We start from the raw sequence: 19,825 nt of genomic DNA on the forward strand, positions 1-19,825 counted from the left end.
CTACATGTAATCAGACACATTAGTCACATACTTAATAATCCAGCCACAAGTTGAGGATTGCAAAAGGAAAAGCAGTTTTATTTAGTTTTCAACAGGTGCCACTAAACATGGAAAACAAGTTGGGTTTTCATGTTTTGCAATGCACATGCTCATAAAAGATTAAGTTTAAATTACATGCAAGAGACTAAATTTCTTCACACTTTACAAAACAGGTCTGAAGCAAATAAAATGATTGTACATGACATTTACATTAGAAAGAGTATGCTAACAGTTGTAGCTTCCATAAGCACATCCACGTTCATCCCCTTAGCCAAAAGCTGCCCCACAATTAGGGCATCTTCTCTGCCTCAGTGCAAGACAGAACAGAATCCCAATTGGAAAGAATACAATGGCACACAAAACACCAAGACAGGTGAAGGTGTCCTCCAACACGCCAACCCTGTAAAAATGGAAAACAGACTTAGTCAAGGACACCCACCAACTTTGCCCCAAAGTTACCACTTTGTGATCTGGCAGTCACTAAAAAACACACCACTAAAAAACACTTGTTTTATATAGCAACATAAAGTACAAAGAGGTTTTGGGTTTGGTTGGTTTTTTTTCCTTTAAAAGGACTTTATTTTCATAGCTTGCAGCAGCAGATTTTGAATTATACCACTTAAAGAAAAACAGGAAAGTTGTAGGTGATCAGACTGTAGTTAAGAAATCTACAAGGTTTAAGTCAAACTAGCTGTTTAGTTCCAGACAGCAACCATTTCTCTGTCACTACAATCCAAGACTGGTACTTAGATCAAAACATAGCCACCACACCTCTGAGCCCTTCTATCAACTCCAAATATTGGTTAATGCAAGAACACCAAAGAACATGCACAGGTGTAGCACCTGCTATACAATGGGAACAAGTCACACACACTCTCAATTTGGAAAGCTTTAACATGAAAGCCTGTGCCTCTGCAGCCATCTCTGGTCCCTAAAGAATCTGAAAGTCATGGCTCTTCTCCTGTATTCTTGCATCCGAGCTCAACTAAACTTGCCAAGTAACTACACAGGAATAAAGGATCACACACTGTAAGGAAGTATCAAACATTATTCCTTGCTAGCCCTACTTGGGGTCAAGCTTTTCCATATAGGCAAGGATACAGTTTTCTAGAACTAAACCTTAGTGTCACTGAAGTTTACTCTCATAAAAATGAAAAGAAGCCTGCTTTTAAAATAATTTACTGACTCTTCTGGAATGATACAGTGCTAAAGACTTAACTGCACTAGTGTTGTTATACCGGTTATTGCACACCAAACAACTCCCATTTCTCAGCTTTTTAGGTCTTTTACAACAGGCAGCAGTCACACTTGTGTAATATGGTTTGCCTACCTAGTTTCCACAATTGTCCTGGGGTGAACCCTCTCAGTTTGTTCAACCTCAAGTCTCCCACAGTATATGTGCACTAGAGCTCTTTCAGAAAAAATAATCCTTGTTTTCTGAATGTTTTGATCTGATGATTTGGTGCTTTTTCTCAGCTTCTTCCTAAGAGAAAGGTTTGAATGGGCACAGAGTTGTGTAATGCTGGTTAAGGGCTTTTGGTGAAACATCCAGCTCATGCTTTCACTAAGCAAGTTAAAACCATTGCAGACAGCAAGATGAAATAGGTTTGTTTCAATCTGTTACTTCAAATTAATACACAACCTGACAATGTCTGGTTCCTGGTTCCTGCAGTTGCCAGCACATTCCCTCAGATGTGCTGGCATATCTTTCTTCAGAGAGCACAAGTCAATGTAATTAACATGCAAAGGGCTAGGTGCACTGGGCATTCAGGGCTCTGACCAATTTAGCAGGATAAGGAGGACTTAAAAAAAAAATTCTAACTGGAGATTTACAGTGAAAGAGTACTTCAAATGTCAGCACCTTGTTGTGGAAGGTGCCAATTAAGTAAGTGTGTACAGGACTGTGCTAACTACTCACATCCAGACTTCCTAAGTCACCAGAACAGCTCAGAGGCATAGCACTACTGTCATAAGCTGTTTAACAAGTTTATTTCTGGTAGCTAGAAAAGTCCAAAGGCCAAACACACTTCACTATTAAAATAACCCTCAGTAGGTGTTCCCAGTTTCTACTTCCAAAGACTGATGTCCTTTTAGAACTGTAGAAGAACCTACTATTGATGTCATTTGGCTCCAGCTGAGTCATAACTGAATGACCACCCTACATGAGAAATTCTGTTTCAGCACAGTTCCGTGACAACAGAAATTTACCTGCATTTCAGTCCCTGACTTCTTTCTGAAGTGCTGTATCTAAAACATCCCCCAAAATTAAGACAGACAGTAAAGCCTGAATATTAAGACTTAAGAAATTTGAGCAGCTATATTAAGTCGTCAAAATTTGGAGTTTAGCAAAACACTTGGAACAAGTTGTGTCCTCTTAGATTCCCTGGTACAGTGAAAGTCAACAGAAACAGAGCTGAGTGACCTTGAAATACATGCTACAAGCAAGGTGCCAAGGTCAACAAGCTGTTGTTTCCCTACAGAGCAGTCAGAGACAACCTATTGTACATGTAAACAGAGCAAAGGAAGGAAGATGCAGACTCAGAGACTATTTCCTTACTGCAATTGGCTAAAACATTACAACTTGCTTAAACTTAAGAACCATTCTCCTTCCCCTCAACCATCATAAGCCACCAAAGGCTTTTCAAAGTGTTCTTCATATTCTGCTGCTTAGGCAACTTCATGTTCAGCTTAAGCTTTCAACATCAGTCCCCTCCTTTTGATGAACTTACTTTATTTCTGTTTAGAGTCCTTATGATAGAAGTCAACTTGACCGAATCCAAAACATAACACTATACCAGCTACTAGAAAGAAAATTAACTCTATCCCAGCTGAAACCAGGACAATTTGGTATAAAGCTATTGTCAGGGTACAGTTGATCACAGCAGTAGTTTTATAATTTCATATCCTCAAATAACACTCCTTTAAGGCAACAACTTAAAAGATGTAGACTAATGCTCAAATCACCACATAGATTCTAGTCTCAGCACACAAGCGTCCCAAAACTCAGACTTTCGTAGCCTGTGCTGTTCATTGTGGCCACTCCTACCAACTCAGCATAACATTACCCCTCTGTTCCTTGTAAGTCAGGCATGCACACTACCAGAGCTCCATCTATCAGTGCAAGTGCTTTATTTTGCCACAACAATGTAAGATTACTCTTGAACATTGACATCTGTGTGTCCAGAGAGATAAGAACAATGAGAGATCAGCTCTGCAGAAACGTTCTGCTTTTACAACAAACTCTCCAGGATTTCAGATCCTACCGTTTTTCCCAGAACTGGAACATGTTTTGTAGAGTTAGTTTCAGTGGTGTAGGTACCACCATTTTTTCCCACAGCTCCAAAGCACTTCAGGAAAGCTTCCTCAAACATGGAAAAAGTTTCACACCTCTCTCCAGTACCTTTTAGCTTCTATTCCCATACCTCTATCATGAAATCACAAATCCAGATATCACATTGGCCTAAATAAAACTTTAAAAGTATCCATGGTACTGCCCAAATTCATAAAACCACCTTTCTCCAGGATGGAATTGCCATATTCAGCACACTGAAACAGTCAGCACATGTTGTAAAGGACAATGGTTCTGGCATGTCTCCCACAGATACTATTGTTAACACTAGAAGTACTAAAAAAACCCTAGCATTTACTGAGTACTTCGTACAGTGGTTGCAGAATCAGCAGTATCTGTTCTCCAACTGAAGCAAAAGTGATGTTTAAGGAATCAAACATAAGGTAACAGTGGAACTTTCTTCTTTATAGATTTCTTTACATCTCCAAAAGGATAGGACAGTCTCCACCGACGACACCTAAACAGACTGCCATACCAGAGTTGGTCCAGCTTACCTGCCAGGGTTTTGTGTTTGATTCAAATTACCAATTCGCACCACAATGAGTTGCAGACTTACAGAACATATGGACTTAACACACAGAATCCCACTTTCATTTCTGGTATTTCTACAAGTTTTAATACTGACTGTGTACTACAGACACACTTAGCAGCAGCAAGAGCAAGTTTCTTGGAAACAGCACTACTGCCTTTGTGATACAGTTTACCAAAGTTCTCTTTTGTAGGTCAGGTTTGGCAATGCCTACATCTGTCCAGCTGATACCACAAGCATTTCTTGTGGGAATGATGAGCAGAGTCTTGTGTGCCATCAGTTAGCCTTTACACTTCTGCTGGCTTGATGACAAGTATGTCCAGTGGATTTATGAGGGTCAGAGAGAAAGGTGTCACACACCCCACCTGGCATGCAATGCATTTCTACTTCTACACCAAAAGTGCTGACAAATTACACTATATGCCAGCAGACAAGGAGGAGCCAGGCCATTTCTGCTGCAAAGCAAAAACTCACCCTTGTCTTGGTGCATTAGTCACTGACTCACAGCACTTGCCCTGCATCACCTCAGCCAACAGCACTCGGAGAAACTACAGGTGGTAGATTTGCTCAGCTTGGTTAATACTTCTTTTTAGTCTGTGTCTAGTGTTCTGCTACAAAGAACTTTACCTCAGGATTCCCATCAGCCCATGGGAGCGGTGCCTGCTTCCCTTCCCCTCCCACCACAGAGCATTCCCCAGCAAAGTGAAATATCATTGGGGAAAATGGTCAGAGGGGATAATACTGATGGGGAAAGAAATATGGAAGGAGTTACTGAAAAATTATAAACAGAACAGCAGTCACTGTCACTACTAGAAGAAAGGCAAATATCATACAGTGGCATATGATGAAGTAAGCTTTTCCCATATGCTCTGGATTATTAATGCTTCATCCAGACCACTGTATACAGCTTTGTTCCTCATTTAAAAAAAAAAAAAAAAAAGAGGATTAATGAGAGAGAGTCAAAAGGAAGGAAAAATAGTAAAGCAAATGTAGCTCCCATTAACTTACCCTTCCTACCCAACTTCCAAGTCCTAATCCCAAACCAGTTGTTACCCCATTAGCCTGTGCCACGAAAGTCAAAATCTGCTTGCTAGGTCAAGTTCAGAGCATACTAACCCAAGCAGAGATGCTTTTATTAGACTGACTTTTAAAGCAGAGTTGAAGAGCCTCGTATTAACCCTTGCTTCCAGAGATTTCCAACTAGCTGTCCTACCTAAGCATATTATTGTATATGAGATGGGGTTAGGTAGCATGGCTTAAGGTTAACAGGAAAGTTTTAGCGTAATTTCTTTGCCGTACAACCTCTTTGCCTAGGGCATATCTGGACACTACAACTGTAAAATTACATTGCAAGTGACCCTCAAAATTAGACTGCAATTAAAGAATGGAGTCAGTAAACAAGGCTCTCATACCCTTGACTTCATTCACCAGGGAAAAGATGTGCTACGAGAAGTGCCATCTCCTGGGAAGAATCTGCTAATAGGACTGAAATGCTAAGTGATTCAAAACTGTTCAGAGAGCCAGACTGGTTACAGATACAGGGATAGAAAAGACACTAGCGTTCAACCAAAACTGGCAAGCCTGGATGCAAAAGTTGAATATGGCAATTTGTACTTGTGGAAATCCATGAAATGCTGAGCACCCTCAGACCAAATAAAAATTGGCAGTAGAAGCTCAGGAGGTGAGGCCTCTCCTTTTCCCCCTTCACAGGTTAACCCAGTAACATACTATATGCACTGAGAGGCTCAGACACAATCTAGATGCTTCTAAGTAATTAAAGATTTAGGCAGTTTTTGGTACTACAGATCTATCCAAGAAAGGCAAAGTCCCTTTTCCAAGCATTTCAATGACACCAAAAATAACATTACTCTGGAAAAGACATATTAAGTCAGTACACAGCACGTTAAGGCTATTGTATTTACACTAATGCCATCTTTTTCATTCACGCACATTGAGCATTCCCCTCCTGCAGCCATTCAACTCTTGCTTTGTTAGCGTTTTTAAATCTTCTCCTTGTCTCTTAGTAATTCCATATTCAGTTCCTGCCCTGAAGTCTACCTTTGTGACAAGTAAGCCAGTGTGTTTAGTTAAGAGTATAAGCAGCCTAATTTTGATCTGACCTTAAAGAATAAACACACTAATTAAACATTAGAGAGGGATCAATCAGGGTACTTCTGGTCAGCCCCAAGTAGCTGCAAACCCAAGCATAGATGGCTGCTGTCTAACCCATTAGAATCAATTAACCCTCTTAATCAGCTTGCAAGGCCCAAGTCTATTGCTCAGCAGATGTCCCTGACACTTTAAATAGAATTTATTTTAAACTCCCTTCCCGCTAAACAGAGTTATTCAAGAAATGTTTTGTGGTAATGCAAAATGCCAATTAAAAAAAAAAACCCGCCATCCATATTCAACACCAGACGCAGGGAAAAGGACCAGCAAGGGACAAAGCAAGCCACAGGAAGCACTGCTGGGTCAGCGGCAGAGGAAGACCAGGCACAGTACAGCCAAGCAGCAGACCAAGTCAGCTGCAAGTGACACTCATTTGGAAAGCTTACCAGAACTGTATCTGCATGACCTCCACCATAACATACCTGTTATTTCAGAGCCAGTTCCTATCTTGTCTATAGCAGTGTGATTACTACTACAGCATTAGCTACACAAACACTTTTTGGCTTCTGTCGATTTGTGTCACCACCTAATTTTAGATGAACACTTATCCAATCACTGCTTAGCCAGTTACTAAATCTAGAAGGAGGAAAAAATACTTTTTATAAAGGAGAATATGAATATTTTAGGTTTTTCTTGTGTATATCTTACCTGAGCTGCAGAGTAATTAGAGACTCCATATTCAAACTGTAGATTCATTAATGTAACCAAACATAAATTTTGTTCTACAGCGTAAACCACATAAAAGCTGATTGTAACTGCACCACTCCCAATCTAAAAATAAAGTGGAAAGGTTTATTTATACTGCAAGCAGCATCTTGGATTTAAGCTATAACTGCAGCTGCCAACTCCGTAACTAAGGTCAATTATTCCCACTGACAAGTATTTAAAACCAAATTACTTTTCAGACAATCCCCTTCTTGAAAATCAGTCTTAAAACATTAATATCTTAAGTCAAATGCTCAAGATCAGAGGGCCAATAGTGAGATCTGCGAGCACAGCATCAGTACAATTTGACATGTGCATTTTTAGACTTAACACTGCATCACAGTATTTAAATGCATGCTTATCAGCATTTTTCATCCCTTACAAATAAATTCGAAAGGTCACACCAGCTAATCAGAGACGGTTTGGCTGTACGAAGAGCACTGCAACACCTGAAAAGAAACTGCACTTCACTTAAGGGTGTCTCCAGCTGTCTTCTACACAGATGCTCCCTCACTGATCAAGCAAGTGGAATTTTCAAATCAGTATCACATCTCTCCTGGCACTGAGGCTGGTTAAGTCTTTAACTTCAGATTTCAGGGGAAACATGAGACCAGTGATAAGCACAGACTTTGGAAGCTGCACACCAAATCTTTAATTTTGAACATAAAAACAAACATAGCTAGCTTTTCTTTATGTCTGTCCTAGCTAATGCAACAGCAGCAGCCAGGTTAAACATGTTTAAATCTCACCTGCAAGCAGCAGAAGAAAAAGAATTGACAATTATATATGCAACTACTGAGTAAGCACGGGACCCTTACAGTTTTAATTTCCATGAAGAGAGATGCCAGCTCCTCTAGCCTCAGCTTCAAGGCATATTGAATGGATGTTGATCCATATTCACAGAAAGGAGCCCAAATCTATACATAGCCACTGGCTTGCCCTCCTCAACACAAGGCGTACATATATGTAAATGCAATTATCTTTAAAAGTCACCTTCAAGTAAGAGACACCACAGTATTTGCAGATTTATCTGAGCTTCCTTATGCTTTAGGCCCCACTTCCTATACAGAGGGCTGGCAGCAGAGCCACAGAAATTCTGGCAATGGGAACAGCCTGTATCTAGTTGTTGTCTTTCCTGAAATGCCTATAAATCACCAGCCTTCTCTAATGTAGTAGCACCACTGCTTTAATTCCAGTTCTGAGAACACACTAATTGAGACAATCTTCATGGCTTCACACCAACAGCCTAGCCTCACAAGTGAGGCTAAGTATGCCAGTTAAAATTCTCTGTAGGTGGCGGACATCTATCCATGACAAACTAGACTGACACCTGGTATGGTTTTTCCTCGCTTATCTGCATACACAGCCAGATCAGTATCACCTCTGGTTACCAACAAACAAGACAATTTTCCTCCTCTCACCCGTAACAACTCATTGCTACAAAGAAATCCTAATTACCAGAATACAGACCCCATGACAAATGGTGACACTAATAAAAAAAAAAAGGCTATCAACTCAGGCCCAGTGACAGACTGGGCATTAGGGACCAAATTATCATTTTTATATGGTCCCATTAGGGAATACATTCCTGCTTTACCTTATTAATTGCATAAAGTCTCAATTATTAGAAAAACATGTTTTGATTATTGTCCACAAATCGGTTCAGACCAGTAGAACTAAAATCCTCAGAAACAGCAAGAGGTATGCTGTTCTCACTTGGGACCCTGTTAACAGGCTTACCACCTCCTCTCTTCTGGGCTTAGGTAACAGACTTCCTGCTAAGCAGCTGCGTGCCTCTGCTGTTAGGCTGAAGGAAAAAAAAAAAAGTTACAGCTATCCTGTCAGTAATTCCAAATGGCAGACTGGTGGCATCTGCTCAAGTCTGCTGTATCAAGACTGCCTTCTTTGCAATCATGTGCATAAGTTATTGCTGAATTTCATGCCCTAACTGCTCCAGCCACCAAATTACTGCACAGCAGGGACGAACGCCCCAGTCTGCCTGAACAGCATACGTTTACAGAAAGCTGCATACTGTAGTATAAGCGAGCTACACCGATTCCCAACACAGGCTGATCATCTTTGTGACAAAAACCAGTGTTGGGAGCTGCTGCACTATTATAGCTATTCTATCTATTCCTCTTTATAGCACTCTTGGAAAGGTATTTCAAAGTTGGCTTCACTCACAAGACTCAAAAGGCTCTCCAGCATGTCAGCCTGCTGTTAGAAACTGAAAATCTGCAGGTTTTCCCCAGAATATCAGACATGCTCTCTAAATAGCTAGGTCTTTTTTTTTTTTTTTTTAATTCCTCACATATTTAACCAGTACATATTATGAAATTATATTAAGAATATTTACATGAATTTTAAATATAGTTGTTGTGAATAACTACAGAAAACCTCTATCCTGAACAGCCTTCTATCAAACCACACACAGTATTTGTGATTGAAATAACTGAAGTAAAGCCAGAAGACTGAAATTTTGAAGGACTTTATCACCTAGATGCAATTTTCCCAGAGTCTATTCTCTCAGGAGACACACACTTAATTGAACAAAACAAAATTTCAAATAAAACCTGAGAACTTACTACTTTGTCAAGTAAAACAAAACAAACAAAAAAAACCCTACGAACAAAAAAACCACCACCACCCAAAAAAAAAAACCAAACCAAAAAAAACCCAAAAAAACCAAAAAAGCTGTGCCAGGGAGAAGGCTGTAAGAGATCTGAGAATAAACAAACTTGCCTCATCTTCCAGTCCTGGAAGAAGCTTGAGTGTTATTATAAGTTGGGACCCACTACAATACTTCTCAAGCAGATGTTTTGTAACTGTCAGAAGAGAAAGGTGCCACAATGCAGCGGCGTTATGTCCTTTCCCTCACCCTTTCTTCCAAGCAATTGAATACTTGTTAAACAGGAAAATAAAAACCCAACAAGGCTCATGACAGGCTCTGTCCCAGATTTTGAAAGAACCATCTTTTGCAAACATCAGATCAAGAGATGTTTTCACAACTTTTAAAGGGATCTTTCTTCTGTTAAGTAATAGGAAAGCAAACATTCCTTTGCAGTTTGTTTTACCCAACAACGCAAGATGGAGAAAAAGAAAATGAAAGTGACCAAATGAGAAGCAGCCAGACTGCATTCTTCAAGCTAAAAAGATAATTACATGGCTGGATCTCCAAAGTTAGTGGCTGTAATGATTCAATCTGTTCTTGGGAACATAAAATAGTTTAAAAGCAGGACTTGGCCAATCCTTAGATGTCAACTACAAGCAATAAAGCTGACAAGACTCTGCAACTCAGTTTAATTCTCTGCACAGCAGAGTTGGGAGAACTCACACTAAGACAGACAGCAGGACTATAACCACCCAAGATATTTTACTAATGCAAGGAAGGATGGAACATGCATTAATACTGAAGTCTGTAATTAGAAAGCAACATTGACCAATGATGAATGAGAATAATCTGACTAATGAATAACTCTAAGCAAGAGGTACAGCTTGCAAGACATGAGAGTCATCCCTCAGATGCAGCAATGCTTCAGAGACAGAAGAAAAAAGCAATTACATAGTGACCACAGGCGTACTACCTACTTGTAGAGCGGCTACTTCTGGAGTACTTTTTATGACTTCATATCATAAGTCAAGCCTAAAGATCGATTGTACTGTAGCTAGCTTATTAATCCCAAGATCATTCGTGACTGCAATAAAATAGACTCCTACCCAAATAACAGACCAATACTGCATATTTCTCCTCAACGCCATATAGTTTAAGTTGGAAATGGTTTTGATTTCAATTAGCAACATTCATACATTCCATAGTGCAAAAGAGTGGTTTGTATTTCTAATGATGGAAATCCTCTTGATGGACTTCAGCCTACTCTATCAGTTACATTATTCCACAGCCACAAGGCTGTGCCAGAGGCTTTTTCCTCATGGTCTAAAGCAGACTGGCTTCTCTAACGATAATGCACAGCATCAAATCAGAACAGTAACAGGATGACTGACTTGGCAGTTTAATAACAAAGTTTTTTGTGCACCATTAATAGCTTTTTATGTTTATCAATGCCCTCTCAACAACTTTTCTGCTCAGCGTTGTATTCAGAGTGTAGCTGCGTGTTGCATTCTTCATAACACAGGTTTCTAGGCCAAGGAAGTAAATTAGAACTACGTTTAAGGTCTTGAGAAGTCAAAGAGGATTATGAGCTCTTTCTCTAGGAGAAGCAGCCAATGTAACCTTCCAGAACATGAACTCTGACCTTTCAGGTTCCCATGAGTATTTCTAATATTACACTTCGCACCCAGCCTCTGTGTCCTTTCTCTTGAAGTACCAGACTATCAATTCCTTAACTAGTCAAAAGACTAGCAATCTGAGATTTTGCTCTCCTATCCTGACACTTTGACTCTTCCTCTAAAGACAATTAGGAGAAAACATAGTGATACTGCAAAGAAGACTATGGCACACCATTACTAGATACAGTAACTTGTCCTTGGGATTCACCGATTAAGAGTATTTCAGAAGTGCTGAGAAGAGTCCTACAGTTTAAGCAGTGCAGTATTATGCCTCATAGTAATCAACCTGTCATAGTTCTCCTCACAACTTTTTCTTTTTTTTCCACAGCCTAAAACAAAACCTGAGGATCCAAGAGTAAACAAGGTTTTTGTGGAGGGTATTTTGCTTTAGGAAAGAGTCTCCAATGTACAGAGCACTAGGTACCTCCAGCAGAGCAAGTCTGGTGACTTAAGAAAACTATTCAAGTGAGGTCAGTTAAAAACACCTTACAAAAGATAACTCACTTTCCCAAATTTGGCTAAAGTTAGATATTATACTTGCAAATGATTGTTTCAAAGGTGTCTCCTAGAACATCCCAGAATAACTTCCAGAAAAAAGAAAAAAAAACAAAAAAACCACCCCCCAAAAAACCCCTAAGAATAGCAGCAAGAGTCTACCAATCTTAAGTAATTGCAAAGACCACTTCTATAGTAAAATGTTTTTGAGATTTATTGGGTTTAGGGCCAGAAGGCCTGTATAAACACACTGCCTGCCTTTTACCAAGCAACGCATAACATTTTTCCTGTCTTCTGGTTGAGCTAAAGCATAAGCATTTTAATGTAATTACTCAGGTGGCAGGATCTACCACATCCTCTGAACAGCTCAGTGGTTACTTTCCCTCACTGTTTAAAACATGCAATTTCTAGATCAATAGCTCTAGCTGGTACAGGTTTTTCAGCCTTAACTAGTGGCATTTCAGCAGGCACCTGTTTTTACATAGCACCACAAGGTACTTCTTATTTGAATCCACCTTTGAAGGCAGGTACTGACTCTCAAACACCAATTCTAACAAAACCAAAAGACATCTGGGGGACAGCCTCTGCCACTATGACTATCAAATTCATCACACTGAAACCTGGTATCATTTCAGTTATTCTAGCAAATCTGTTTCCTACACATTCACAAGGGGAATGATTTTGCATTTGAGTCAGAGCTGGCCAGGCACACCAGTGTTTGAACTGCACCAGCAGCAATCTGGCTGCCCTCACCCATTAGTTTATATCCTCGGATGAGAAGGACCGAGAAGTGCAAAGGGACTACGGCTGACTTACAGCACTGATGTGGAAACAGAGTGCCTCCTTCCCTTTTTTTATGGCTGCTGATCTCCAAGGGGGAAGTTGTTCTTTTGTTGCAACTCCAGCTAACAGCTGACCACTTTTTCTGGTTTTCACCACTTCATCAGATTAACACTGAATCAAATCTATTAATATCCCTGTTCTTCTGCAGGAAAATGACTTTTAAAGTAAGAGATCTTTTAAAGCCGTAGGATACTGATGTTTCCAGCCAATACTGACAATCACCTTGCCTGGTTTTACACAGTCTGAATGTTGGGAATGGGGACACAAACCACAGCAGCAGAAGCCCTTCCACAGGACTGCCAGATAACCAGAAGTGACTGGTCAAAGATTACAGAAAGTTTCACAATAAAATCATGCTACTCACTATGACCAGTCATAAACACATCAGAAAGGACTTCCCGTCATCCTCTCCCCCAAGAACTGACCTTTACATCTGTTGCTGAAGTGCCTTTTCATTAAAAATACCACTTACAGATCTTCCTCCATCATAAAGAACAGATTCATGTTTATATATAAAGTCTATTGTATTAATTATAGTGGTTGTCACGAGCCCATTAGGACAAGCGCATCCTACGTAAATTAAAGTACTCCACTGCTAAATTTTAGTGCTTTTTCAATTCATTCAATTCTAATACACACACACACAAAGAAAAACTACTGAAAACCAAGGAACTATATGGATGCTTGTAATTTAAAAAATAAACCCCAAGACTTAGTTTGTTTCTCAACCAGAGAGCTATTTTACCTGCAGGCAGGACAGCCACCAACTACTACTACAGAAGTGGTGGTAGCAGGCTGTTGAATAATGGTGTACGTGCTCGAATAGTTTGGCTGTGATGTCGGTGGAGGAACAGCATACCCTAAAATAAGAAAAAACCTCAATCACCACATGTATGGCACAAAGAACAATGATGATAATTTAAAAGTATAGAAACAGAACATGGAAAAAAATAAACAGAAATGTAGTATTGACTGAGCACTTTAAGAAGCTCTATCAAAATCAGAGTTGGAACACACTACTCAGCACATCTAATAGCAAAGCCACTTCATAAACCCAAGTATCTAGCACAATTTAACCATCTAAAAAGGACACTGACCTAATAATTAACTTTGAGAATTTGTTTCAATGCTGTTTGAGCAACAGGGAAAAACAGTTTAAACAAACAATGACCACAGCTTTCACTGCTGGATGTTATGTATCAGGTATGTCCCACTCCAGCAGACAAACTAGTTGCAACAGAATAAATCTTCTGGTTTCCAGCCCAGCTTAACTTCCACATATTAAGTTTATAACTGGAGACAGAGGTAGGAGTGATAAGATGCAAGTGGAAAAGAAGCAGGTTGCATAGCACAGGGGAAAAAAAAAAAAAAAAAACAGAACAAAAAAACCCCCACAAACTTCCAGAAAACCCATGTTGGTAGCTAGTGAATGTGTCGTTTTAACAGTTGTAGTTAGAAAACACAAGTCTTTAACTACTGCATTAACATTTAAAAAAAAAAAAAAAAAAAGCTTTTTAAAGGGATGGTTAGATGTATACAGTGTGATCATACGGTCAAGGTATACTTTGCCCAGGTATAACCTAATTTGAGCTTCTCTCCCAGGGCACAGTTCTCAGATTTTCTTGAATCAAGTTATGCAACTGTAAAATGCACCAACCTCACTACTTAAACTGAAAATAATCAGTAATATTTGTATTGTAGGCAAATAAGCTCCAAGTTATTAGCAGAAAAACAAGCTATGGCCTCAAGATTCAAGCCAGTGCTTGATGACTGGGGTCAGTGTCTGCTGTGTATATTTTTTGTAATTTTTAAGCTTTCCCTTAACTCTACAGTCTTTCCCGAGCGGCTACTTCTTTCTGCATTTTTTTTGTAATTTTTAAGCTTTCCCTTAACTCTACAGTCTTTCCCGAGCGGCTACTTCTTTCTGCATTTTTTTTGTAATTTTTAAGCTTTCCCTTAACTCTACAGTCTTTCCCGAGCGGCTACTTCTTTCTGCATTTTTTTTGTAATTTTTAAGCTTTCCCTTAACTCTACAGTCTTTCCCGAGCGGCTACTTCTTTCTGCATTTTTTTTGTAATTTTTAAGCTTTCCCTTAACTCTACAGTCTTTCCCGAGAGGCTACTTCTTTCTTTGACGGAGGTTAGTATTAATTCAGTTAACAAAAATACTGTATCTACTCACCTGCTTAAGTCTCTCCAAGACTACTGAAGTGTATCAGAAAAAACAAACATTAACCAGAGTACAGTGAAGCGCATGCAAAGAACAGTGCAAGTTTGGGGTCTGTTTTACTGCTAGCGCAGCTGTGCCTCTTTGCCATTGTTTTGAGGCAGAAACCCCGCACATCTGAGGGATGCGTGCAAACTCAGTCGGTGTTTTGGGGAGGGCAAAACACAAACACGACGTTACACCTCTGAGGCACCTAGGGAAGGAGGGGAAAGGGAGGCGGCGCTTGGAACACCTGGATCCCCTGCGCACCCGCCTCCCTGCGCTGGTTTTCGGCGTGAAAACCGAGACGATCCAACCGCCTCGCTCCTGACGGGGAAGCCCCACGCGAGGGAGGCTCAAGAGTTTCCCCCGCTCTTCCCGGGCAGCCCCTCCGCGACGCAGGCCACGGCCCTTCTCCAGAGCCCGCGGTCGGCCTGTGGCCCCCGGGGCACCGCCAGCGCCGCCCCCCCTCCCGTCCCCGGGGGGAGGAGGAGGAAGAAGCGGGGGGGCGGTTGGGGGAGCCTCTCCAGAGCCGCCCCCCCGTCCCAGGGCTGGGGAGCGCGGGGCTCCCTCAGGCGCTCTCCTCCACACGCAGGGGAGCCCTCGCCGCCCCCCCCCCCTCCCGCCCCGAGCTGGCGGCCAGCCCTCCCCCGCCGCCTCCGACCCACCTGCGGCAGCCGCTGCGCCCGGGTAGGGGTAGGGCGGGGGCGGCTGGAAGCCGGGCTGCGGGGCGGGGATGGCGCCGTAGTTGCTCTGCCCGTAGTCGTAGCCCGCGCCCTGGGCGGCGGGGCTGTAGGCGGGGGGCCGCTCCTGCAGCAGGGGCTTGTTGTCCATGCTGGGGGCGGGGGAGGGCGGCGGCGGCGGCGCTGCCTGCCCGCGGAGCGGAGCCGAGCGGCGCGGCGAGGGCCGTGAGGGCGAAGAGGAAGCGGCGCCCTCGCCTCAGCGCCCAACTTGGCGGGCGCCGCCCCTCCGCCCCGCCCGGGGGCGCCGGAGCTCAGCGGCGGCGCGAGCGCCCGGGCGGCGGCGCCCCGCGCATTCGGGGCCGGGCGCGAGGGACCGGCGGTGAGGGAAGCGGGTGAGCGGCCCCTGGCGCGCGGGCGGCCCCTCCCCGAGCGCCCCCCGCACCTCGCGGGCGGCCCCGCCTGCTGCGCTTCGCGGCCGGTCACAAGACTGCGCCCCACGTGACGCCGCTCCCCAGCGGCGCGGGGTGACTCGCCGAGAGGCGCAGGAAAGCCTCGGCCTTAAAGGGGCCGCGCCGCCGCCTGCGCGGGCACCCCGCCGCACGGAGCCGCCGGCGGCACCCCGGCAGCCGCCTTGCCTTCCCCCTTCTTCCCCCCCCCGCCCCGCTGTGGTGGCTGCAGCAGGGCTGTGGACCTGCTGCCCGCGCTGGGAGGGTGCCGCGCTCCTCGTGCCGCCCGGGTATGGAGGCGGGAGCAGCCGCCAGCGGGACAGGCTGCAGCACGCTGCCTCGAGTCACCGGGCCTGCAGGTTGTTCGTTACTTGAGCCGACGGTGGATTTTTAACATGCCCTTCTTAGCATCGCTTTTCTTCAAGGGCGCCTCTCCCAAAATGCAATCCCCGCTGGAAACCGGCAGCCTGAGCAGGACGAGGATGGACTCGTTATTGGCTCGGTCCCAGCTAACATTCCTGCCGGCGGTAGCTGGAGGGTCTGCTCAACCCGGGAAGACCCCCAGAGCGTTGACAGAAAGAGGGATGCGGAAGGTCATCGGTTCTGCACCTGCGATAATGCCGAGAGCCGCTTCGAATCATGTAGTAGCCAAATGACTGCAGCTGAGCTCCGGGAAGACGGAAAGCGTCAGTGTGTGTCCACGTGTACACGTGTGTGTGTATATATATATATAGTGTATGCGTGTGCGTTTGCATTTACACAGAACCCCCAGCCTGAGGAAAAAGCAAAAATCAGCATGAAATAGTGCTGCGTTCCACAGTGACTTCTGCAAACTCTTACATCCCCACTGGGAAGAGCCGCACTTGAGCCTTAACGGAAAAAGAGAGCTCTGGGGGTGGTGGCACAGAATGGGAATGTTGTAAAAGGAGGGAAAGTTTTTGAAAAGAGATTGAGGAAAAAGCAGAAGAAAACTCGCATGGTTTGAGGAAACACAAAAGTTAAAAGAGCACTAAGGGAAGGAAGAGGAAAGCAAGGGGGAATGCTGCTTTCTCCTGTGCTGCAAACTAAAGGAAGAAGTTCAACAGCGCTTTCACCAGGCTCAGCTGCTTCTGAATCCAAGTTCTCAATGGTTGGACAGCTCAGGCCAGATGCTGAAAGGATCTTAAATGTCTTTCATCACAGTTAAAACTCTGGCCTCTTCCCTCCATACCTTCATCCCTAGAGCTGTCTGATTCACCAAATCTTTTGCTTTTGAAATATGCACACGTTGGTCCTTCACTACAGGTACTAACACGGCCCCTATCACCACGGCAAACTCTGAGCAACTCCCATGATAGCGCTCCTGTGCAGTAGGGAAGGTTTAGCCCCAATTTCATAGGAAGAAGGGGAAAAAACCCATTAAAAAAGGAAAGAGATTAAACAATTTGCCTCAAAAGCAAACGAATTCTTGAAACACACAGGGACACAGACTACATGACCTGAAATCCAAGCCAGTGCCAGCATCACATGATGGTGAGAGGATCCCTGCCCTCTTGCTTTCCGTCTCCTCCCTCCAGTTTGCAGTGCCTGACTCATCTGGAAGGGGCAGTGCTCACGGTTTGCAGTGACATTTAAAGATGGCTCCTACTCTGAGGAAAGCTTTCGCTTACTGTAACTGTAGTGGTATAAATATTACATGATGTTTTTGAAAGAAAAATCTTAAAGCACAAATGCAATGCAATACTTCCTCATTAGGGGAAAAATACTTCCCTAAAATGAATGTCAAGTGACGAGGAAAAACCCCCCTTTTAAAGAAGTGAGATTTGGGAAAGCATGGAAGAGCCGACCATAGGGAAGCTACCTGTACAAAGCATCTCCAACTGCGTTAGGACAAAGGCCGCAAAACAGTGAAACAGGATTTAAAATATCTCGACTTTGCTTTGGACAGAGCAAAATCTTTTGTAATAACAAGAGATTTAAAAACTCACAAAGTTAATTTCAGAGCGCTCCAGCCTTGCCTAGGTCAGGGATTTGTCCCAGTCACAGGGGTAGACCTCCCCTAACTGCATTTTCAGTACAAACCATGGCTTTGCCATGGTACACTGCAGGTTGTATTTAGACAGCTACAATTATGGGCAAAACTGAGGGAAATCTCCACTGCCGACAAGGGCTAGCAACCTTAACTGAGTGAGACCTGGGTCACTGAAGGTAACTCCTTCCTCCTGAGTCACACAGAAACCACAGGGCTGGAGGACGGAAGTAGGAAAGGATAGCTGGATGTTTTCTCTCTCTTTGGCAAGGCCTCGGAGCCCCATTCAGGGAAGACTTGGGGTGCACCCTTCACAGGCCACAGACTGGAAGCAAGGTTCACATTAACCCAGTGCCCCAGGATTATACAGCAAATCCACTGTTCAAACAGATAGCAAAATGAAAATCTGTTTACATTTAGCTGTTTGCTTTTGCAAGACCTTTGCCTTGTTAGCTCCTTACAGAATAGAAGTCTCTAGTGCAACAACAGCAACTGAACAAAGCAGGGCTCAGCATCGGGCACTCAAAGCAAGCAAGAGTTTTCATAAGGGATCAATTAATTCCTAACTTTTGCATCAAAGACAGAGATAGCAGAGCCAGCATACTCGTTAGCTGGGTACAGACCACAAAAAAAAGTTATGTGCTGCCAGTGTTATGGAGAGCGTTAATTTGGTTTCACATGTAAGGTCCTCCTTAAAATAAGCGTGAGAAAACTGTACTTGTTATAAATGACTTATCATGCAAACTCCTCGCATAATCAATCATTCATGCTGCCATCCTGTAGGATTACAGGACTGTGGTTCAAAATCCAACGTGTGAGAAAACCCCAGAAAATGCTCCTTAAATTCTTCTGCAATCCAGTTCCCGTGGAAAACAACGAAAGTCTTGTTTCCGCCTGCTTAAAATGGCAACTGGATTGAATATACCTCAAATGTATCAGAGTCACAACCGCTACAAATCTTGCAAAACGAATTTCCTAGGATTTAAACAGTACTTGGTCTTTATAAAAATGTTTTGCTACAATGATCAAATCATCAAAACACTACTAGGGAGCAAAAATTCTGTGTTGTAGGCACCAATCAGTTCAAGGGACCAAACCACAGAAGCGTGACTCAAGCGTCCCTGGGGCTCAGAAGGAACCAACCCAGACGGGATGGTTTTGCCTCACACAGGCATCATTCTAGAGAATTTTATGCATACATCAACCCCCCGAACCGCAACCCTCTGCACGTCAAAACCATCTGAACCTACAGGCCGCAGAGCAAAAGCAAGGCAGATGTAGTCTCTTTAACTAGCAACTAGAAACTCCTTCAGGCTGGATTCACAACGGATCTACCACTTCCCTTCGAAAAAGGCCTGAAATGAAAGACGACTGCTTTTCCACCCTCCTTCACCGCACCTTTGAGATGCACAAAGAGCCGAGATACTTCTTGTTGTCAGGCCTCTTTCGTGTTTGGTTATTTGAACAGACAGACATGGAAGTTCTTGCCTATCTCGTTAGACTTTCTGACTCACTTCAGAATGAAGTGGAACGTGATGGCAAAAACTGAGATTTATAAGCAAGCACTTTCAAAGGGAGGTTACCATTTTGCAGCCGGGCGAGTCACAGTGGTGACCTGCAATAAACGTGAAGCGGCACCTTGGTGTCCTTCTGGGAAGGACTGCTACTATGCCGCTACCACACCGCTACCGGTCGTGACAGCGGAGGCCGCCTCCTTCCTTGTACCTCAGGCGAGACACCTACTGATGCATCAAGAGTAAACGTAGTTCCAGGCAAAGGCTGTTTCCTTACTCTGGCTATAATCCCTGCTCTCTCAGCCTGCAGGCTGACCGCAGGGGCGGGCCCGGCCTGCCGGAGCCCCTTACCCCGCAGCTCACGGCAGCCCCCGGCCGCGCCGCTCCCCCAGGGCCAGGCGCCCCGCCCGCACCCCCGCCGGAGCGCGGCACGGCACCACCCCCTGGCCCGCCCCGCCGTGACGCGCCCGTCGCTCCGCCTCCCCGCCGCCCAATGGCGGCGGCGTTTGGAGCCGCCGGGCGGCGGCGCAGCCAGTGAGAGCGCGGCGCTCTC

General features: G+C 43.9%; 1 protein-coding gene across 1 annotated transcript; it reads right to left on the reverse strand.

The window, feature by feature from the left end:
- Positions 1-50: 50 nt before the first annotated feature.
- BRI3 (brain protein I3) lies at positions 51-15,721 on the reverse strand. Its single transcript, XM_052772665.1, has 3 exons — positions 15,290-15,721; positions 13,162-13,276; positions 51-439 (listed from the first exon to the last, which is right to left on the reverse strand). Exons 1-3 carry the CDS (start codon positions 15,453-15,455, stop codon positions 307-309), a joined length of 414 nt encoding a protein of 137 aa, XP_052628625.1. The 5' UTR covers positions 15,456-15,721; the 3' UTR covers positions 51-306.
- Between the last annotated feature and the right edge of the window lie 4,104 nt (positions 15,722-19,825).

Source organism: Harpia harpyja, chromosome 21, assembly GCF_026419915.1.
Source record: "Harpia harpyja isolate bHarHar1 chromosome 21, bHarHar1 primary haplotype, whole genome shotgun sequence".
Lineage (NCBI taxonomy): Eukaryota > Metazoa > Chordata > Aves > Accipitriformes > Accipitridae > Harpia > Harpia harpyja.